The following is a 24,621-nucleotide window of genomic DNA, read 5'->3' as shown; positions in this document are numbered from 1 at the left end:
TTGTCCATGGGATTCTCCAGGCAAGAATACTGGTGTGGATTGCCATGCCCTCCTCTAGGGGATCTTCCCAACCCAGGGATTGAACCAATGTCTTTTACTTTGCTGCACTGGCAGATAGGTTCTTTACCACTAGCACCACCTGGGAAGTCCAGACAGGCTAGAATGTTGCTCAGCAAATATTTACTAAAGCTTTCAACAGGACAGCTGGCTATCTGATAAACCTGGCAATTTGGTCTTCAAAATTCAGTCAATCAGGTGCTACCTCCATTAGTCTGTCTTCTAAGCAGGGTATTGATTCTTTCTCCTACCCTCTCTAGAGGCCAAGAAGTTCCCTGAAAACAGTATCCTGTTCTGCATAGTTGATATACTCTTCTTCTAAGAAATGCTTGGAGATTTTTGTTTCTGGTGGCATTTCATTTTCAATCTGAGTCTTCAACAAGATAATATGATTCATTGAGAAGTACAGAATCTGTATATGTATGCAGTATGTGATTTTTCACAAGCTGTAAACCCACATGTGCAATCATAAAACCGAACTTAGAAACTGTGATCCAATTATGTCCAGCCAATTTGAATCTTTTCTGAGACTTCTTTCAGGCATTTGAGGTTTAAATTCAGTTAAATTCAAGATTTTACTTCTCCCTCTTCTGTCTGAATTTGATTGTAAATGGAGATTACAGGGGGCAGGGGTCTTCCCTAGTTCTTTGCTGATCTCTTCAGAGATGTGCATTAGTTCTCAACAGATCTCAGGTAGTACGTTCCTTCATAAAAGCACATACTAAGACTTGTTAGGCCTCGTTTGCTTTTTTTCTTTCTGATTGCTGGATCTTAGTTCTTCACCCAGAGGTTGAACTGTACCCCCTCTAGTAGGAGCACAGAGATTTAACCACTGGACCATCAGGGAAGTCCCAGACCTCACTGCTACTGAGAGAGAGGGCTCAAGTCTCTTTTCATGTGGTACCCCTCCCTCCTATCCATGCAGCATCTAAGTCTCCCATAACCTCTGCACTTTCCTTATGGGCTTCCCTGATGGTTCACATGGTGAATAATCCACCTGCAATGTAGGAGACTGGGTTGCGGAAATTCCATGGAGAAGGAATGGCACCCCACTCCAGTATTCTTACCTGGAAAATCCCAAGGACAGAGGAGCCTGGTGAGCTACAGACCATGTGGTTGCAAAGAGTCAGACACGACTGAGCGATTGACACTTCATGGGCACTGGGAAGGGACAGTCCCTCTCATGTACTTCTTCCGGACAATGGAAAAGCTGTTGAGGCTTCCTCAAGTTGTCCAGAAGTCATCTCTGCTCTCCTGCTCACGGCAGGTGTGAGGCTTTTGCTTGTAGGGGTTTCAGATGGACAGTGGGCCATTCTCCTCTCTTCTTGGCTGATCAACCTCATTGAGAAGTCTACTCTTCTCTCTACCTCTGCTTGTTCCATCATCACTCAGACAAAGATGCAGGACTTCCTGCACAGGATGCAGTCTCTGACTTGGAATCCTTTGATTCTTCTCTACACAGCTTGGAAGCTCTCACCTGTTTTGTAAGGTAGGTAAAAGGCAAGCAAAGCAAATACTTTCCTAAGTAGGCATTCTTCTAAGTACTTTACACCTGGGCTCACTTTCTGAAACTTAAGATTGCTCCAACTTACCTGTTTTTTCCCCATAAACATTTCTCCTTTGGTGATGGTAGCCTTTAGAGTTAAGGTGTGTGTGGAAGTGAGAGATGGAAGGGAGACCTTCAGCTCACGCCTCACACACCACCCCAGGTCCTAACACAATATGAATTCTAGAAGGAAGGGGCACTGGGCACTTTAAAACTCTTTATAACAACTCTATAAGGAATTTTTATTTCCTTTTTAGAGGTGATAAACTTGAGATTTGAAAAGATGAATATGTCATAACACCAAATTATAGAGGGTTGGTGTGAATTCAGTATTACCTACCAATCTTCTTGGCCTCCAGATATTAGGGAAAAATTTAGCATGACTGCCAAGGAAATGAATTTTTTTTTTTTTTTAACTTCTGGCCTGGTTGCCTCCTACCATTATCCTATCTCTGTATCATGTGTTTACAATCTGGGAGGGTCCACAGTCTCATTTTGATTCACACTGGTCCATGTTAGAATGCTTATGTCCTTGTATCAGTAGTGATATAATGGTCATAAGTCCATCTTCTCTCTGGCTGTGTTAGTACCAGTCAGGGTTTCTCAGTCTTTCTGCTATTGACATTTTGGGTCAGACAATTCTTGGACAAATTCAGGTAATTTGGACAGTTGTGGAGGACTTTTGTGTTTTGTAGCAGCATCCTTGACCTTTACTTATTAGATGCCAGTAATACTCCCTCTAGCCACAATAATCAAATATGTCTTCAAACACTGTCAAATATCCCCTGGGAGATGAAATAGACCACTTCCCATTAAAGTTCCTGTACAGGTTTAAAAAAAAAAAATCTCTAACTGCTATACTATGCTCTAGTGTACTATACTGTTCCAATGTTATTTCTATTTATTACTTGAGACTTCAAAACTCTGTGTGAATGCTTATAATACATTCAGGGGCAGATTTCAGTTTTGCGGGGCTTGAAGTTGTATCATGTTGGGGCCCCTCTTAAGAAAAGGCACACTGAATTTTAAAAAGTAAAACTAACCTTTAATAATAAGTTAATTATTTGTAAGGAGAAAAAAATACAATAATCACAAATATTTAAAAGCTTAATGTACTATTGTGAAAATATCATAAAATCCAGAAAAACACTAAATATTTATATATATATATTAATTATTTATTTATGACATTATTTTGGACTGCATTTTTGGCTACTTATTCTTTGATTGCCTTTATAGTTTTAATATTATTTTTAATAGAGAGAATAGACCATTGAAATTTTGTCTACTGTGAGTAAATTGACTTTTTTTGTTATTCTGGTATTTCAGAAAGGTTTACTTCAGCCTCACAACTTGTTATGCTTATGATCCAATATACTGCAAGGCATATAACATATGATTTTGCATACAGACATTTCTCTGCTTTTGGTATTACTGTAGATTGCTGTTTTGTACAGAAATTCTAAGTTCTATTTCACATGGTGGTGGTGGTTTAATTGCTAAGTCATGTCTGACTCTTGTGATCCCATGGACTGTAGCCGACCAGGCTTCTCTGTCCATGGGATTCTCTAGGCAAGAATACTTGAGTGGATTGCCATTTCCTTCTCCAGGGGATCTTCCTGACCCAGGGAATGAACCTGGGTCTCCTGCATTGTAGGCAGATTCTTTACTAACTGAACCACCAGGGAAGCCCCTATTTCATGTGATTGCCATCAAAAAAGATAAAATGGGAAGAAGGTTTAATAATAACCAATCAAGTAAATGTGGTCTTATTGAGTTCATACATGACAGGAGGACATTTCTCTTATGACTACTCTACCATGAGAACTGAATCCTTTGCTCAAATTTTACAGCTTTGTTTATTGGAAGAATTTCCTACAGACTAGTTTCTAGAGCCAAACATTTCAAGCCTTTTTCTTCTAACACTTCACACATTCTTTTCGTTCTTGGTGCCATAGGACATATTCATCTAGAAATACAGCCTCTAGCTTTTCATATTACCATCATTATCCTGGCTAAGAATAAGAGGGCACAGTAGGCATGGTACATCAGGAAGAAACAAAAACATAATTATGTACAGAAGTGACTGCTGACCCCATGAACATGTCCCGTTTTACCTACACTAAATATACTAACCCTAACCCTAACCCTGAAATGCCCTGGTCACTGCAATACACTTTTATTCAGGAGGAAAACATGCCAGAGAGGATGTTAGAGTGGAAAGAGATGGACATGTTATTTCTTGCAAATTGTAAGTAGTTAAGACATCTTGTTCTTGCAGATTTTACAAAACTTTACCCTAGTGAAAATACATCCCTATGGTCTCTCGAAGGGCCTCGGAAGGAAGTGACATGCATATGAAAGGAACTGAAACATTAGCTTCATTAGTTTAAAGCAAATCACATTTAACCACAGCTCTTGTTGTAGGGGCAAACAGTGAGGGAGATGCAGAAGGAGAGAAGACAGAGGAAGGAAATTTCTATTGGGTCACAGGAAAAAAGTAGACAATAGAGTTGGTTCATGTTTTCTACCAGATATGGTGCTAAGTACTCTGTACGGATTAGACTCATCATACCCTATGAATTAGATACCAACTCTTCACTTTACAGAAACCAAGGTGTAGAGAAATTAAGTAATTTGTCCATGGTATTCCTGAGTTTTTACATTTAATATGAATAATTTTTGTAAGCCTATGATAGCTGATTTTGATACAATGTGGGACAATAGATGCTATTGATGTTTGTAGAGCAAATGACTCTTTTTGACTTTTTTGAATTGAAATTTAGCTTCAGAATAGTAATTTCCTTAATATGAGATTATATCTCAGCAATGCTGCCAGTTCTCTTAACTGTTCTTATAATTTATTTGTTAATTAGTGTTAATAAATTACTGATAATATCAAGAAAGTTTTTTAAAAAAAGGCTTTATCACTAGGTCATCAGTTATGTTAATAGTGTGTCTTGGCTACAGGTAGACTGTGAATACAATAATTTGACACCCTCATTTTCTAGGGGGCTAATATTTGGACTTATGGCCACAACTACTTCATGACTATCTTTTAAAAAAAAAAAAAAACAAGCTATAACTACATTGATAATTATGACCTGAATTATTAATCAATTTAATGTGAATTTTAAATAATTATTTTTGCAGCCTATAATTCACCCTGTACTCATTTGGTTTTTTATAATTATATCAAAAACACAGTGTCTGGCCCTGGAAGCCAAAGAATCGTGTAGCTTTAGACATAGCAATTGAGAAGTTAGAAAGAGAGGAGGAAAGACATGGCTTGAACAGTGATGCCTCTTTGGGGGCTACTTGAATAATCAAAGGGCACTGAAGCTATTTTATCTCACTGATAGAATTATATAAAGTCTGTAAGAGTCTTACATTTTCATTACAAGCTGATAGATTTATTGGGTATATTTAAATGATTTAACACAGCGACAATCTCATGTGAAATCAGTACTTCAGTATTTTCTATTTTTCTTCTTTGGTCCAATGCCCAAAACTTCATCAGATTATATTTCTAAAAGGCTCAAAACTGATTTGCAGAAATGATATAATAAATGATATGGGGAAGAAACTATCCATGTTAATTATGTTTGAGTACTTTTCTATGCCTGCACACAGGCTTTCTAATTTGCCAAACCATCTCTGACTAACGCTGGTGGAAGGCTTAATTTAAGAGTGTCTCTTTTAAAAAATTTGGTAGGTTGAATTATTGGGTCCCAACTCCAGTCCTTGACATGATCTCATGGCAGGGGCTTTCTTGACTTGATTTTTGGGCTTTATTTCAGATAAAGTTCTGGTTTGGATTTTTTCGTTTCACTTTGGTCAGTGGGGATTTTCAGCAGATGTGGCATTATTGCGTGCTGGTCTCAGTCTCTGGGTAACTAACGAGGCTTTGTCCTGGCCGTTGTGGTTCTCATTGGGACTGCAAGATGCTCTTAGTAATACCCATCAGAAAATATTGAAAAAAGTGTTTATTATTCACAAGTCCTAAAAATTAGATCCATGCTATACCTGGGACCACACAGCAAGGGGGAGAGAGACAGGGAGAGAAAGAAGAGAAAGAGAATCAGCCTGTGGTTCTGCTTTCACTGGGGTTGACAGTGGGGTTTTGAAGGCTCACTCTGTACTGGTTTAAATGATAAGGGCTGGAATTTAAAGCACTGGAAGAGAAAAATAAGTGGCTCAAATGGTAAGTTTTAGAAACCAACCAAGATCTCCAAAACAAAGGAGCCTGGGCAGAGATGGGGATGGAGAAGCCTGGTTCTTTATCTGGTTCTGTGATTGGCATGTGTTCATTTGAGATAGTCATCTTTGAAGTGGGCACCCCTTTGAAATGGGCGCGTGGACACTCACAGCTTCAGTGAGACACTTGCACAATAAAGAGAGACAACACAACTGTCAGAGCTTACACTATAGATTTGTGCAAAGGCCTGAAATGCACTTGGGTGGTTGAATTTGCCCTCTTCTGCTCTTTCTTTTTCCAAGAGAAGATCAGTCTTTGTGGAACCTCTTGTCAAAGAGAACGGAAGCCATCTGGAAAATGCCTGAATTCAACCAAACTTTGGAGTTAAGCATATTGAGCTCTGTCTAGATCAGCTGAACTTTACTTGACTCACAAATGCATAAGCAAGAAAGAACGTGTAATTCTGTGTCTGCTCCAGTGTTTTGGAGTGCTTTTTAAGCCCATGATTTTGTGGCAATAGATGACTGATAAAGTGTTCAAGATATTCCGGTTGCCTAGTAAGAGTTTGGGCTTCATTTTGCTGGTGAGACTAATGGATTAAGTGGTTTTCCTGAAGTCAGATCAAACTTCCCACAGTAATCTGAGGCTACCTGTGTCAACATTACCTTCCTCTGAGGTAGGAAATTTTAAATCAGACTCCAAACTAACAAATATCTTTGCCGTTTGCATCAAGAAATTCTTGCAAAGCAATTTTTCCGGGCAAACAAATTGCTCATCTGGGCAAATAACTATCTCCTCATCACAACATCAGTTTGCCCACCTGAAAAATAACTCACCTATTAGGACATGAATTAGCTGATCAAGACTTTCTTTAAGAATGTCACCTCTGCTCCTAATCTATCAGAGCATTGTGTTTGCTCAGTCATTCAGTCATGTCCAACTCTTCATGACCCCATGGACTGCAGCCCATCAGGCTCCTCTGTCCATAGAATTTTCAAGGCAAGAATACTGGAGTGGGTTGCCCTTTCCTATTCCAGGGGAGTCTCCCAACCCAGGGATTGAACCTACGTCTCTTGTGTCTCCTGCATTGGCAGGTTGAATCTTTACCAATTCTAACCAGGTTCCCTCTTAAATTTTCTACCTTAAAAACCTCTTGCAAGTATGCTCCCAACTTTCTAAATATTCTTCTCTCACTTCTACTTTTCAAACATTACTCAGACTGTCAAGATGATAATCTCCCTTGCTGAAGTAAATTTAGTGCACTTAGCTTTGCTTGGTCATTAGTGTTTTAAGTGGTTTCTGTGTAAGAATACAGTTGACACACATTAGGATTAGTCCATTGAGGAGTAGTTAATTCACTACACTAATAAGAATAGCAAAAACCTTAAGAATTTACTGGCTTCTGGTTCTCTTTTCTTTACCATTAACTTACACGTGCATCAGACTGATATTTATAAGGCAAAGGAGAAAATTTCCGTGCCTGAAACTATGATTCTAAACTTCTGAGGTTTTCAAACATATATGTAAAAAAAAAAAATCACTGAAATAATTTTTAGTTTGTTCTTGATCTCTCTTAATAAGTGCACAAAATGTGACATAATTTAAATGACTATTCTATAATTTTATTTGTATATCTATCAATATTTATTTTTTGTCTATGATAAATGCTAAATCCTGAATATAATTTATCCCTTAAGTAAATTTTCTTTTGCTATAGAAATTGATTTGCATGAAGAGTCTGAATCCAAATATATAAATTTCTGATATGTTTCAAATGATAACATATCACACATTTAGAATTGACTAGAAAGCTATATTACTTACCCTGAATAGAAGTTCTATGAACCTGGACCCTCTGCGGTGAAAGGGTGGGCTCCAAACTCTTACACTTGTCAGGGAATTTCCTCATTTGGTCTTCTTGTTGAAGATATTTATTATTATTTTACACAATTGTAACATGTACTCTATAGATTAGAAACCAAAAAATAAACTCTAGAGTGATCCTTATATGTAGACATACTGAGAGCATGGAGAATTAAGAGAACAGTGTACACAAGAGAAAACCACATAATTATTTGAAATCTGTATGATCACAAAGTACAGTCTAAAGACATCAGTAGTGAAGCAGTCTTATGTACTTTGATTTATGGATGGCGAAATAGCTGATGTTCATAACAATGGTGCCCATCGCCTGGAAAGTGACTCAGAGTTTCAGCAAAATCTGCTATCCAAGGATTCAGAGAAATGTATGATACCTTTTAGAAACTTTCACATACCCAGATTTTACTTCTTATCTTTTAGAGGCAAAGCATTATATGCCTCTAAAAATCTGACCATTCAAAATAACAGATTATTTAGAGTTCTAGATAGCTGGGTTTATGTAATGCTTGGCTTTTTGAAATGTTCCCTAATGTTTTCTGATTTGCTTTTTCTTAGTTTTACATCAGATTTCATTTTCAAGATTTATAATATACATATATTCCTTTAATATTTTATGAACAATTTATATTTTCACATTGGCAAGAATAAAACTTTTGTCTTTTACTTATAGTTCTACCACTGGTTTTATTTCTTCTTCTTCTTTTCCTTTCAAAACTCATTATTTCAAACATATCAGGAGGATTTTAAATGTGATTCACTGAGCAAAGATCAACTCTAAAAAGAAAACTGTTATACTTTTGATGTAATCTTTTTTTGGTGTGGAAGTATATTCAATTGTGAGAGATATATTTTTTCTTCTAAAGTCAAAAACTTTCATTTCTCATAAATAAGACATAGATTGATTACAGTTTGTGCTTCCGTTGTAATGATTCCACAGCCTTAGTGGAAAATAGTCTAGTCTCTGGAGGGAGGTTACAGCAGAAAGGAACTTTAAAGTCAGATGGCCTTTGTTAATAATTGTGGCAGCTGATTTGCAGTATTTTTCACATGTGAAATAATTTAGGTGTTTATACTTATCAAAACTTATCAAAAACTTTTAAATAGTGAGCACTCCAACTTTTTATGCCTAACAGCACTGTGACAATTAATATAGAAATGGATGAAAGGATTGGTAAAGAAAAAACTGAACCCTCAGTTAGATGATAGATGAGATGAGTGAGGAAGGAAAGAAGTTATATTTTTGAATTTACAAATGGAAATTTCTTGGAACAATAATAATGGCTATGTCAAAAGGGAAAACCCATCAACCTCCTAAAATGTGGATATACTTCTGACATAATGCTGATTTATTTCTTGGCTTGTTTATTCCAATTAACAATGGTTTGGGCAATTTATTTTTTAACTCTCTACGATTATAAAATATTTTCTAACAGGCTGGAAAATGATGGCATAAGTCCAAGTTCAATAGTTTTATAGGTATATTATTTAACTAGCTTGATAGCAAATATAGATTTAAATAAACAACCTAATAACTTCTATAAAATTAATCACTAATTCCTATTTTTGGATACTGTCATAGTGTGCCGCTTTCCTTATATAATTATACTTTGTCCTTTTATACCAAATTATGTTTGTGCTCACACATTTAGTTGTCAAGTTGAGTTGAAGTAAAAATAATTTTGTTTTTAGAATTTTACTATCAGAATGATAAATGATAAACTTCCTGAGGTCTCAGAAACTCAAGACTATGAATTGATCAGCTGCAACCTTATAAATCACATTTCTAGTTTGGTGATTAGAAATACCAGATCAGGTGTTTTTAAGTATTTTGAGTAAGATGAAATTCAGATTACATAGAAGAAATCAATATATATAAATGGTGCTGATTACATTCTTGGCTTCTTTCTTCTAACCAACAAATGTAGTGTATAGAACTTCAAATAGCATGAAATTTAAGTATTAGAAAGGCAAAAAAAGAGGAAGGGATGAATAGAAATCAGTAGGAGTCTGTAGTAAGAGAAGGTTGTATGCAATAATTAAACCTGAATCAATTGGGATTTTAAATTATTAAATTTTTTATTTGAATGTACCATGTTTCTTTATTATTTATTTGGGGTTTTATACTGTAATATTTCAAGATGAAGCAATCAATGTAGATATTTTGATCAAAAATGAGTGAGAACAGAACAAAAACTAAATAGACTTTTACCTGAAAATAGTTTGTAAAGGACACTGATTAAATTCAATAACTGTTAAATAAGTCAAATGAAATGAAATTGTAAAAAATACTTCATAGGACAAAATGAAATGATTTAATTCAAGGAACTCATCATAACTGGAAATTGCTATATATAAAATATTTTCCCAAGTAAAAGAACCATTTAATTTCTGTAAAAGGCACATATTAAATGATTCGCCATACTTTTATAAATGTTTGAAATAGTTCACTATAAAATCTTATTGAAAAACAAAAAACAAATTTGAGCAAATGAAAGGGACTGCTATGTTCTTAGTCAGGAAGATGTTATTATTATAAAGTCAGTTCTCCTAAAATTATTATATGCATTTAATGCAGTTCTAATGAGAATCTCAATGTGATTTTTTAGGGGGAGGAGCATGTGTAAAACAATATTAATGTTTATTGCCCCCGAAGAGCTAAGAATAAAAGAGAAACCTGAAAAGGGACTTGACATTCCAGGTATCAGTAGAGCAGAATGGAAAAACCACTAAACACAAATAAATACAGTATTGGTAAAGAAACTAACAAGTTACAGGAATAGAAAACATATTTCATAAAAAAAAAAAATCTCAGTAAAAATGAGAATTTAATGTTGAAATTATATATTCAAATGAAAATGAAAATTACTTTTCTTTTCTGATATTTTTGTTCTGATATTATTGGCTATCTACCTAGAAGAAGTAAAATTGGAATCTATCTTATCTCCTACACAAAAATAAACTCCAAATAAGAAAAAACTTAAATATGGAAGATAAAGAATAAAACCTGAGACAAAAGACTTTAGGAGAGTGTTTATAATATCTAAGTTCTTCAAAATATTCTTAATAGAAACTGTAAACCTGGAAGACAAAAAGTATAGCCGTAATTGGCTATAGTTCAGTTCACTCGCTCAGTTGTGTCAGACTCTTTGTGACCCCATGAACCACAGCATGCCAGGCCTCCCTGTTCATCATCAACTCCCAGAGTCCACCCAAACTCATATCCATTGAGTCGGTGACGCTCTCCAACCATCTCATCCTCTGTTGTCCCCTTCTCCTCCTGCCTTCAATCTTTCCCAGCATCAGGGACTTTTCAAATGAGTCAGCTCTTCACATCAGGTGGCCAAAGTATTGGAGTTTCAACTTCAACATCAGTCCTTCCAATGAACACCCAGGACTGATCTCCTTTAGGATGGACTGGTTGGATCTCCTTCCATTCCGAGGGACTCTCAAGAGTCTTCTCCAATACCACAGTTCAAAAGCATCAATTCTTCGACACTCAGCTTTCTTTATAATCCAACTCTCACATCCATACATGATTACAGGAAAAACCATAGCCTTGACTAGACGGATCCTTGTTGACAAAGTAATCTCTCTGCTTTTTAATATGCTTTCTAGGTTGGTCATAACTTTCCTTCCAAGGAGTAAGTGTTTTTTAATTTCATGGCTGCAGTCACCATCTGCAGTGATTTTGGAGCACCCCAAAATAAAGTCAGCCACTGTTTCCACTGTTTTCCCATCTATTTGCCATGAAGTGATGGGACCAGATGCCATGATCTTAGTTTTCTGAATGTTGAGCTTTAAGCCAACTTTTTCACTCTCCTCTTTCACTTTCAACAAGAGGCTCTTTAGTTCTTCACTTTCTGCCATAAGGGTGTGTCATCTGCCTATCTGAGGTTATTGATATTTCTCCTGGCAATCTTGATTCTAGCTTGTGCTTCTTCCAGCCCAGCGTTTCTCATGATGTACTCTGCAAATAAGTTAAATAAGCAGGGTGACAATACACAGCCTTAATGTACTCCTTCTCTGATTTGGAACCAGTCTATTGCTCCATGTCCAGTTCTAACTGTTGCTTCCTGACCTGCATACAGGAGCAGAAGATATTAAGAAGAGGTGGCAAGAATACACGGAAGAATTGTACAGAAAAGACCTTCATGACCCAAATAATCCTGATGGTGTGATCACTCACCTAGAGCCAGACATCCTGGAATGTGAAGTCAAGTGGGCCTTAGGAAGCATCACTACAAACAAATCTAGTGGAGGTGATGGAATTCCAGTTGAGCTTTCAAATCCTAAAAGATGACGCTATGAAAGTGCTGCACTCAATATGTCAGCAAATCTGGAAAACTCAGCAGTGGCCACAGGATTGGGAAAGGTCAGTTTTCATTCCAATCCCAAAGAAAGGCAATGCCAAAGAATGCTCAAGCTACCACACAATTGCACTCATCACACACACTAGTAAAGTAATTGGCTATAGGAAAACTCCAAATTGTTTCATTTTAAAATACATTAAAAATAATGACAATGATTAGATGATATATGTGGGAAAATATTTGTAACAGATTTGATAGGCTAAGACCTAATATCAATAATTTACAAGGAGCTCTCACAATTTGACAAAAAATATAGAAAAGAGGAAAAGGGTAAAAGACACTTTACAATAGAACAGACATGAAAGAGACATTACAGCTCACTAGTTGTCAGGGAGTGAAAATTAGTATAATATTGAGATGTCTTGTTATTCCAGCAAAGTCAAAATTTAAAGGAAAGCTATACATATACACACTGCAGATACAAATATGAGGTTTATTTGTGGAAATTATCTGGCAACAATTACTGAGATTAAATATAATATACCCTTGATGCAGATTTTCTACCAGCCTACAGAATCTATATGATTGAAATCAAAGCAATATTAACTAAGGTTATATGTACGTGGACTTTATTATTGCTCATGGTGGCATTTTTACAGTGGAAAATTAAATAATATTATAGGTATATTAAGGAATAAAATACTGCCACTAACAAAGTGAACTTTATTTATACAAATAATCTAGCATCCCTCTATCAAGTCGTGATTTTCTTGACCATTTTAGTTACATATATGACTACAGAAACAGCTCAGTATCAGGAGATTGATAAGCCTTGTAATCTGACACACTCAGAAATAAAAGTGAATGATATCTAGAGGTCATAGTGGGTGGCAAATGAGGAAAATACAGAAGGACATCATATTGTTAACATGAATAAATTTGATGCGAGTGACCTGATGTGGGGGAAATATGAGGAGATTGGAAAAGTTGAGGCCAAAAAGAAAAAATGAAAAAGGTTATATATAAAAAAACAAAGAAATAATCACACATCTATGTATGTATATATGCATTTATTCATAGCTATATATTTACTATGTCAGCAAATCTGGAAAACTCAGCAGTGGCCACAGGGCTGGAAAAGGGCAATTTTCATTCCAATCCCAAAGAAGGACAATGCCAAAGAATGTTCAAACTACCGCATGATTGTACTCATTTCACATGCTTGCAAGGTAATGCTCAAAATCCTTCCAGCTAGGCTTTGACAGTAGACAGAACTGAGAACTTCCAGACATACAAGCTGAATTTAGGAAAGGCAGAAGAACCAGAGATCAAATTGCCAACATCCATTGGCTCATAGTAAAAGCAAGAGAACTCCAGAAAAACATCTCCTGCATTACTGACTATGCTAAAGCCTTTGATTGTGTAGATCACAACAAACTGTGGAAAATTCTTAAAGAGATGGGAATACTAGACCACCTTACATGCCTCCTGAGAAACCTGTATGCAGGACAAGAAGCAACAGTTAGAACCAGACTTGAAACAATGGACTGGTTCAAAACTGGGAAAGGAGTACATGATGGCTGTCACCCTGCTTATATAACTTATACACAGAGCACATCATGAGAGATGCTGGGCTGGATGAGTCACAAGCTCAAATCAAGATTTCTGGGAGAAATATTGACAGTCTCAGATATGCAGATGACACCACCCTTATGACAGAAAGCGAAGAGGAATTAAAGAGCCTCTTGATGTAGGTGAAAAGAGGAGTGAAAAGCCTTGCCTGAAACTCAATATTCAAAAAACTAAGATCGTGGCACCCAGTCCTATTACTTCATGGCAAATAGATGGGGAAACAATGGAAACAGTGACAGACTTTATTTTCTTGGGCTCCAAAATCACTGCTGACAGTGACTGCAGCCATGAAATTAAAAGATGCTTAGTCCTTGAAAGAAAAGCTATGACAAGCCTAGACAGCATATTAAAAGGCAGACACATGACTTGCGAAAAAACATCTGTATAGTCAAAGCTATGGTTTTTCCAGTAGTCATGTATGGATTTGAGAGTTGGACCATAAAGAAGGCTGAGCACTGAATAATTGATGCTTTGAATTTTGGTTCTGGAGAAGACTCATCCCAAGGGATGAAATAAGATTTCCCAGGGCCGCCCCCCACCCCCCCCCCAATCACCAACCATTTTCCAACAAGTCTCATTGACTCCTTTTAGGTCACATGCTAAGTTGGCAGCTGATCATTGTAGCTAAGAAAACTCTCATTATGCTAAGCTTGGGTCATGTGCTCCTCACCAAAGTCAGAGGATTGATTCGATTTGAACCACATGGGCTAAGAGCATAGCAACTTGAATTTGCAAATTTTCATTAGTGAAAAAAGGGAAAATATAGCTGGATGGCTGACTACAGTCAATTACCACTACTATGAATTCTGAAATTCTAAAATTGGCTATCACTTACTGTGAGCTTTTGAAAGAAAATAAGATAGTTACTTATGGATAAGATGTATCTATATATGGCTTCTGCTCTATCTGTAGTAAAGGAACACTCAACTTCTGAAAATTGAATAGTAATTGACTAAACCTTTACATAAGAGCATTTTCTGCTCTGAAACTATGGATATGAAGGTAAATACATTGTCAGAGTTTTTTCTGGTTTTGCTTTTAAAAATAATTTCACTTTTACAAAAATGGATCATTTAGTCTGGGAAGAATAAAATCTATTCACCTTTGTGCCTTTTGCTTCATTTTGACTGTCTTCACTGGTTTTCTTTATTAACCGCTTTCAGGAACATTCAGGGGGAAACTAGATAGCTTTCTGTTTGTTCATCAAAATGTTAAGGAACTTTTCTTTTTTTTACACTTAAAGGAAGTTTGCAAAGTATTTTAAATAGTAAGGATTATAGGGTGGAAGGACAATAAGATAGCATTATAACTGAAACCACTCTTGTGATTTAAATCTTTTGTTTTTTCTTAAGAATAAGAATTCAATGTAAAAGGATTATTTTCAAATTCATCCATTGCAAAGATATACTGGTTAAGATATTAGCACTCACCACAGAAGGTGGCATCCCAATTTATATCTGAAGGCAATTATTGATTCTGTTTATATTTGTTAAGGTTACTTTTGCTTTTATTGCATTTTAAAATATTACTCATCCTTATAAAGATCTAAAGATTTACAAAGATATTGAAGACACTATTAATTTTAGTTTTTAAATACACTGTTGTCCAGGTCTTATGATATGTGTTCAAATTGTAGGGGAGCCAAAATATCCTGGGTGACAACTAAAATTCATAAAATGGATACAATCAAGTTGGTAATTCTAAGCTAAACCTTTGATTATTTAGAACCTTTAGAAAATGAGACTTCTCGAATTAAAAAGAAAAAAACATTTTTGAGGAGTGGAGTAGTAATACTTAAGTTGTACGACTTTTTTTTTTTTTTAGCTCTTTTGAGAAGAATCTTTTCTACTTCTTCTCTACCTTAAGCAGTGAATATTGGTCATAATTTATCTGTTTTCTTATTGTTAGGTAGAAAGTTAGGCTCATGAGCAAGGAGGGGAGGCCTGGCTAAAAGGGATGCAAGCTGACCTCTAAAACCCATCCCAGACACACCCAGGAGAGCTCAAAGATGTGCCACAAAATAACCACAGAGACTTTACCAACTCCTGCACATGGGCTGTAGACACACAGTGGATACAAAATAACCACAGGAGTTTTCAAAGTAACATAAGCAGCAAGGAGGCCATTAAGGGGTTATAAATATTCTATGTCTGATTATAACAGACTGAATTATGGAAAGACATAAACACAGTCTGCTATTATATAACTTGCAAATGTCAATCAGCCTTGAGTGTATGCCAATTTGCATTCCCTTTCATTGATTGGTGGTGGGTATAAGCCCTATTTTGCATAGGGCATAACCACAAGGAGGAGACTGGAAGTATAAAATTGGGGATGCCAACAGGGAAAAACAAGCCTCCTTTAAGGTTGGCCTGCTCTCATATTTTGGAAGGGTTTGTCTATTAAAATTTCTGTCTACTTGAGCTAAACTGAGCTGTAACTTGCCTATTTTAAACACTTTAATCCATCATTCCAAGTTTTTATCGTGAGGAGGTAAGAACTGAGGGAGAAAAATAAACTGACCTGACATTATGATTCTTTTTGCTGTTCAGTTGCTCAGTCATGTCTGACTCTTTGTGACCCCATGGACTGCAGCATGCCAGGCTTCCCTGTTCTTTACTGTGCCCTGGAGCTTGCTCAAACTCATGTCAACTGAGTCAGTAATGCCATCCTAACACCTCATCCTAGATGAGGATGAGATCATCCCTCATCCCGTTCTCCTTCTGCCTTCAACCTTTCCCAGTATCAGGGTCTTTTCCAATGAGTTGGCTCTTTGTATCAGGTGGCCAAAGTATTAGAGTTTCAACTTTAGTATCTGTCCTTCCAATGAATATTCAGGATAGATTTCATTTAGGATTGACTGGTTTGATCTCCTAGCAGTCCAAGGAACTCCTGAGAGTTTTCTCCAACACATCTCCCTTTTTGAGTATTTGACATGTCTAAATGTATTTAAGTTTTGCCTTAGGAGTTTTTTGTATATATGTAAATTTCTTATAAATTTAATATCCAATTGGGGTTTGACTAACTTTTTAATATTTTAAGTATATTTTATAAACATATATTGAAAATATTTGATATATTGAACACTGTTTTGGGGAGGGTAACTTTGCTTTTAATAGTGATATAAAATGAAAATATCCAATGAAACCATTTTATAAAGTTCTATTGGAGTGGAGCTTTTATAAAGCTCTATTTAGATGTCTATTACACTCTTCTTTCAAAAAAAATTAAATTTCTGAACAAGCAAGATTTACTTTTGTAGGTAGAGACCTTGCTTCTTCATGACCTTTAGTACTTCTCATATTATTTCATTACATTTAATCTATATTTTAGTAAGGTGGATATTAAAATTACTGTTTTAGAGAAGAGAAAACAAAGGCTTGATGCTTTTGAACTGTGGTGTTGGAGAAGACTCTTGAGAGTTCCTTGGACTGCAAGGAGATCCAACTAGTCCTTCCTAAAGGAGATCAGTCCTGGGTGTTCATTGGAAGGACTGATGAAGCTGAAACTCCAATATTTTGGCTACCTTATGCGAAGAACTGACTTATTTGAAAAGACTGATGCTGGGAAAGACTGAAGGTGGCGGGAGAAGGGGATGACAGAGAATGAGATGGTTGGATGGCATCAGGGACTCAATGGACATGAGTTTGAGTACGCTCTGGGAGTTGGTGATGGACAGAGAAGCCTGGCCAGCGGCAGTCCATGGAGTCCCAAAGAGACACGACTGAGCGACTGAACTGAACTGAACCAAATGGTGGAGTCAGGCTCTGAATGCAGCCTCTCTGGTTCCAATAATGAAGCTCTTAATCATTTCATTGTAAGGTACCACTAATTTTTTTTTTTTTTTTTTTTGGTATTAAATGGGAACTTTTATGAGTTGCTTGTTTGACATCAATTTTTCAAGAGTGTAGGCTAAAAAAGAATCTGTAAAGAAAAGGGCCCTGCAGATGCTTCTGACACATACACAATATAAACCTGAAGAAAATTATGTCATAGCAAAAGGATTGCACATGATTGGGCAAACATTTATTATACATTATTTTAGGATCACTTGTACCTCAAAATTCATATGGAACGGCATTACTTTGGTAAGAATTAACGCTACACCTCCAAGTCCCAGAATATAAAACCAAAGTTAAAACAGACGTCCAGATAATTAATACTTTAAAGGAGCACGAGAACGGAATTGTTTAGGGTTTTTATTTGTAGTTCCTCTGGGCCAGTCTCTGAATTATGATTTTTAGGATTTTTTTCCCCCCTCTCCAAGGCGCTAAAGGTCTTCCTCTTTTCGATTAGTTTTCCCTGGGAACAGCTAGGACTCTATACATGCCTAAAATATTTGGGGACTGATGATGGGCATGTAAGAACCAAAAACAAACAAAAAAAAATTTAGAGAAGAAAGCAAAGTGAAAAACAAATGCTTCAGGGTCAAAAACTGAAGAAAACCAAGCCACTTCGGTTAGAAAATGTGTGCAAACCAAGTCCACTGCTTCATTTTACCTCTTCCACTCTAGGCACTGCGTGCTGAGTGTTAGGGTAACCAGGGAGCGGAGGTTGCCCCGGTAACGTAGGAAGCGCGGAGAGCTTCAACGCTTAGGGCTCTAGGCAGCCCTTCCGGGCCCGCGTGGTGGGAGGGGTGGAGGCCAGACTCTCGCGAGAGCTGTGTGTGTGCTCCTCTACGTCTTCGCTGTTGGCCTTAGGGCTGCGGCGGCCAGTCAGGGGCAAAGCGCCCGGAGCGTTTCAGATGGCTACTCAGCAAGGAACGCCCTCCTCGGCCCTGCGGGTCCTGGAAGAAGCCTTGGGCATGGGCTTGTCGGCTGCCGGGGACACCGCGGAGGCGGTGGCTGCCGAGGGTGCCTACTACCTGGAGCGTATCCTTCGCGTGTAGGCACGGCACCCAGACGCTGGCCGCGGTAATGGGTGTTGGGAGCGAGGGCGCCCTTTGAAGCTTGGGGTCGGCCAGCTGGTAGAGGCGCCTGTTGGATCTCACGGTGGTGTTTCGGACACCGCGACCCCGGAAACCTACCCACTGTAATTTTTCGCCTTGTTGTAGTTGTAGGCTGACGTGTTCCTGTTGGAAAAAGTTCGTAGTCACCGCTCAGTAAACTTTGCAATTTTGCTTAAAGTAGCCCCACAAATTAATCCAACCCTCATTTCACTCAGTGGTTTTTTTAAGACCGGCTCCCCGCCAACCGCCCCCCCCCCCGCCAATCCTTCAGAATACCGTGAAAATAAATTCCATAGGGCAACATCCGGAGGTTAAGGAAAAAACCGCTCCCTTTAGGCTTTAACATCAGGATGTCCAGTCAGATCCTGTAGATGGCCCAGTTGTCCAGTGCTTCTTATAATTTGTTTTGGTAGCAACGACCTACTGGATAGTTTCATTGTGGGCTACTTAATGATGATAACCCCCCCCCCCCACCCCCGCCCTTTCAGCAGCTAAATGGTATCTTGGTGAGCTGACAAGTCTCAGAGATGCTACGAAGAAATCAGATAAGACAGTGATGGGCAGTTATCAATGGAAATAACTAGAGAAATTGAATAGCCACATGTGGATGTGTAGGCTCACTATTTCTTGGGTAAAACTTTTGAGCTCCTCTAAATTAATAGACGAGAGAGGGGGAGGGTTCATGAGAAAGATAACTATTCTTCTGGCAGATAAGAGAGAGATCTGTCTTATTCTTAAAGGTATCAAGGAAACTGCAAAATCTATTGTGTTTTTTTTTCTTTTGTTGTTGTTCAAATATAATCCACCTGGATTTAATTCAAGATTTAAGAGATCCAGCATTGATTCATTTGTAGGTTTTTAAACTGATTAACCTGTCCTGACTCAGACCTAGTACACATCCCTGCTACAAAGAGCTTTGAAGAACTTGATTGAAAAGCTCAAGCAAAATATATGTATTTTATTCAATGCAGGCATGATATTTATAAGAGTGTGTTTGAATAATTTGAAAGCAATTTGAGAGAAACGTGGGTGCTCTAGTATTTTAAGTGAGGTTTCATATTCTGTTCTCCTGACCCTTAACAAGCAGTCTTTTCCAGTAATATACCTTTTAAAATTCAAAAACAATTCAGCGACTCTTTCATAGCTGATTTATATCTAAAACATAAAGTTATTCAATAGCCATGCTAGTGATAACCAGGTATCTTATATCTGCCTGCATTAAAACGATTTCTGTCACAGTATTTTGAGTGTTAATGTGAGACATAAAGTGAGGTAAGTTTTTGCAAACATCTTTATGAAATAAGTCATGAGACTCCAATATATTTCAACTTTCACTAGTGAAAATCTGGTTTACTTAATTTGCATGGAGGTCACTGAGTTGGAACTGCCAACATATTAGACTTTTCCAAGTAATCACATTTACAAATATAAGCAGCTATAACTTTTTCAGGTCAGTCGCTCAGTCATGTCCAACTCGGTGACCCCATGAAGCACAGGAAGTCAGGCCTCCCTATCCATCACCAACTGCGAGAGTCTACCTAAACCCATGTTCATTGAGTCAGTGATGCCATCCGAACATCTCATCCTCTGTCATCCCCTTTTCTTCCTGCCCTCAACCTTTCTGAACATCAGGGTCTTTTTAAATGAGTCAGCTCTTTGCACCAGGTGGCCAAACTACTGGAGTTTCAGTTTCAATATCAGTCCTTCCAATGAACACCCAGAACTGATCTCCTTTAGGATGGACTGGGTGTATCTCCTTGAAGTCCAAGGGACTCTCAAGAGCCTTCTCCAGCACCACAGTTCAAAAGCATCAATTCTTCGGCACTCAGCTTTCTTTATAGTCCAACTCTTACATCCACACATGACTACTGGAAAAACCATAGCCTGGACTAGACGGATCTTTGTTGACAAAGTAATGTCTTGCTTTTTAATATGCTGTGTAGGTTACTCATAACTTTCCTTCCAAGGAGTAAGCATCTTTTAATTTCATGACTGCAGTCACCATCTGCAGTGATTTTGGAGCACCCCAAAATAAAGTCAGCCACTGTTTCCACTGTATCCCCATCTATTTGTCATGAAATGATGGGACCAGATGCCATGATCTTAGTTTTCTGAATGTCGAGCTTTAAGCCAACTTTTTCACTCTCCTCTTTCACTTTCATCAAGAGGCTCTTTAGTTCTTCACTTTCTGACATAAGGGTGGTGTCATCTGCATATCTGAGGTTATTGATACTCCTCCTGGCAATCTTGATTTCAGCTTTTGCTTCCTCCAGCGTTTCTCATGATGTACTCTGCATATAAGTTAAATAAGCAGGGTGACAATATACAGCCTTGACATTCCATGTCCAGTTCTAACTCGTACTTCTTGACTTGCATACAGGTTTCTCAAGAGGCAGGTCAGGTTTTCTGGTATTCCCATCTCCTTCAGAATTTTCCACAGTTTGTTGCGATCCCCAGAATCAAAGGCTTTGGCATAGTCAAGAAAGCAGAAATTGATGTTTATCTGAAACTCAGTTACTTTTCGATGGTCCAGCGAATGTTGGTCCCTCTGGTTCCTCTGCCTTTTTTAAATCCAGCTTGAACATCTGGAAGTACACGCATTGCTGAAGCCTGGCTTGGAGAATTTTAAGCATTACTTCACTAGCGTGTGAGATGAGTACAATTGTGTGGTAGTTTGAGCGTTCTTTGATATTGCCTTTCTTTGGGATTGGAATAAAAACTGACCTTTTCCAGTCCTGTGGCCACTGCTGAGCTGTCCAAATTTGCTTACATATTAAGTGCAGCACTTTCACAGCATCATCTTTTAGAATTAGAAGTAGCTCAACTGGAATTCCATCACCTCCACTAGCTTTGTTCGTAATGATGCTTCCTAAGGCCCACTTGACTTCACATTCCAGGATGTCTGGCTCTAGGTGAGTGTGCGTGATCATACCATTGTGATGATCTGGGTCGTGAAGATCTTTTCTGTACAGTTCTTCTGTGTATTCTTGCCACTTCTTAATATCTTCTATTTCTGTTAGGTCCATACCATTTCTGTCCTATATTGAGCCCATCTTTGCATGAAATATTCCCTTGGTATCTCTAATTTTCTTGAAGAGATCTCTAGTCTTTCCCATTCTGTTGTTTTCCTCTGTTTCTTTGCATTGATCTCTGAGGAAGGCTTTCTTATCTCTCCTTGCTATTCTTTGGAACTCTGCATTCAGATGGGTATATCTTTCCTTTCCTCCTTTGCCTTTTGCTTCTCTTCTTTTCACAGCAATTTGTAAGGCCTCCTCAGACAGCCATTTTTCTTTTTTGCATTTCTTTTTCTTGGGGATATTCTTGATCCCTGTCTCCTGTACAGTGTCACAAACCTCCGTCCATAGTTGTTCAGGCACTCTGTCTATCAGATCTAGTCCCTTAAATCTATTTCCCACTTCCACTGTATAGTCATAAAGGATTTGATTTAGGTCATACTTGAATGGTCTAGTGGTTTTCCCTACTTTCTTCAATTTAAGTCTGAATTTGCCAATAAGGAGTTCATGATCTGAGCCACAGTCAGCTCCTGGTTTTGTTTTTGCTGACTGTATGGAGCTTCTCCATCTTTGGCCACAAAGAATATAATCAGTCTAATTTTGGTGTTGACCATCTGGTGATGTCCATGTGTAGAGTCTTTTCTTGTGTTGTTGGAAGAGGGTATTTACTATGACCAGTGTGTTCTCTTGGCAGAACTCTATTAGTGTTTGCCTTGCTTCATTCTGTACCACAAGGCCAAATTTGCCTGTTACTCCATGTATTTCTTGACTTCCTACTTTTGCATTCCAGTCCCCTATAATGAAAAGGACATATTTTGGGGGTGTTAGTTCTAGAAGGTCTTGTAGGTCTTCATAGAACCGTTCACCTTCAGCTTCTTCAGCATTACTGGTTGGGGCATAGACTTGGATTATTGTAATGTTGAATGGTTTGCCTTGGAAATGAACAGGGATCATTCTGTCATTTTTGAGATTGCATCTAAGTACTGCATTTTGGACTCTTTTGTTGACTATGATGGCTTTTTAGGATTTTTTTTTAATTGAAGTAAAACCTATGTACAATGTTATGTTAGTATGAGGTGTACAACATTGTGATTCATTATTCTTATACTTTATGAAATATTTGCCATAAGAAGTCTATTTACTGTAGGTCACCATACAGTTTTGCAATATTATTGATTATATTCCCTATGCTGTACATTACTACACCATGACATATTTGGTTTGTAAGTGGGAGTTTGTACCTGTTAATTCCTAACATATTTTTCACCAATCTCCCCATATCCCTGATCTCTGGAATCCATTAGATTTTTTTCTCTTGAGACTATTTCTCTCGAGCTTGTTTATTTTTTATTTTTAGAGTCTACATATAATTGAAACCTTACAGTATTTGTCATTTGTTTAGTATGATACCCTGAAGGTCCATACATGTTTTTTCAAATGGCAAGATTTTAGTTTTCTAATGGTTGAGTAGTACTCCATAGTATTTATGTGTACTACATCTTCTTTATCCATTTATCTGTTGATGGAAACTTAGATTATTTCCACATATTGACTATTGTAAATAATGCTGCAATAAACATAGACTGCATATATCTTTTCAAATTAGTGTTTTGTTTTCTTCAGATAAGTACCCAGAAGTGGAATGTTTGGATCATATATTAGTTCTCTTTAAAAATTTTTAAGGAATCTTTTTACTGTTTTCCATAGTAGTTGCACCAATTTACATTCCCCTAAACAGTGCATGGGGGTTCCCTTTTCTTCACATCCTCACCCGCACTTGCTATTTCTTGATTTTTTGATAATAGCTATGCTGACAGATGTGAGGTGATATCTCATTGTGGTTTTTGTTTGCTTCTCCCTGATGATTAAAGATGTTGAGAACCTTATCATATGTATGTTGGCCATCTAAATATAGTCCTTGAAAGAAATGTCTATAGGCATCTGCTCATTTTTAATTGGATTATTGGCTTTTTTGATGTTGAGTTTTGTGAGTTCTATACATATTTTTAATGTTAATTCCTTGTCAGATATATGATTTGCAAATATCATCTCCCATTCAGTAGACTGCACTTTCCCTTTTCATTTTATTGTTATTTTTTTGTTGTTGTTATGCAAAAGTTTTCTAATTTAATGTAGTCTCATTTGTTTATTTTTGCTTTTGTTTCTTTTGCCTGAGGAGACAGATTGAAAAAATCACAGAGCATACTACTGCCCATGTTTTCTTCCAGGAATTTTATGGTTAAGGTTTTATATTTAAGTCTTTGATCCATTTTGAGTTTATTTTTGTATATGGTGAAAGAAAATGGTCCGGTTTCATTCTTTTGCTTACGGCTGTCTAGTTTTCCCAGTACCATTTAGAAGAGACTGTATTTTCTTCAGTATATAGTTTTGCTTCCTTGATTGAGTGTCCATATAAATATGGGTTTATTTCTGGGTTCTGTATTTTGTTACATTTATATATCTGTTTTGTGACAGTTTCTTACATTTTTGATTATTAAAGCTTTTTAGCAGTGTGGTAATTCCAACTTTGTTTTTATATATTAAGATTGTTTTGATATTCAGGGTATTTTGTGTTTCCATACAAATTTTACGTTTATTTTTTACAGTTCTATGAAAAATGTTATTGATGTTTTGATAGGGATTTCATTGACTTTGTATGTTGCTTTGAGTAGTATGGGTATTTTAGCAATATTTATTCTTCTTATCCATGAGCCAAAGATGGAGAAACTCTATACAGTCAGCAAAAATAAGACCGGGAGCTGACTGTGGCTTAGATCATGAACTCCTTATTGGCAAATTCAGACTTAAATTGAAGAAAGTAGGGAAAACCACTAGATCATTCAAGTATGACCTAAATCAAATCCTTTATGACTATACAGTGGAAATGAGATCTGATAGAGTACCTGAAGAACTATGGATGGAGGTTTGTGACATTGTACAGGAGGCAGTGATCAAGACCATTCCCAAGAAAAAGAAATACAGAAAGGAAAAATAGTTGTCTGAGGATGCCTTACAAATAGCTGAGAAAAGAAAAG

General features: G+C 37.2%; 1 protein-coding gene across 1 annotated transcript in view; it reads left to right on the top strand.

Annotated features, from left to right (window-relative positions):
- The first annotated feature begins 18,338 nt into the window (after positions 1-18,338).
- Positions 18,339-24,621, top strand: part of SPAG16 (sperm associated antigen 16) — a 973,751-nt gene continuing 967,468 nt past the window's right edge. Inside the window, exon 1 of the mRNA XM_065930647.1 lies at positions 18,339-18,495. Coding sequence (XP_065786719.1) covers positions 18,369-18,495 — 127 coding nt within the window. The 5' untranslated portion in view covers positions 18,339-18,368. The remainder of the gene's footprint in view (positions 18,496-24,621) is intronic.

The sequence above is a fragment of the Muntiacus reevesi genome, chromosome 3, assembly GCF_963930625.1.
Source record: "Muntiacus reevesi chromosome 3, mMunRee1.1, whole genome shotgun sequence".
Classification (NCBI taxonomy): Eukaryota; Metazoa; Chordata; class Mammalia; order Artiodactyla; family Cervidae; genus Muntiacus; species Muntiacus reevesi.
Note: the sequence above shows the minus strand (reverse complement) of the source record. Positions and strands in the feature narration are given on the sequence as shown.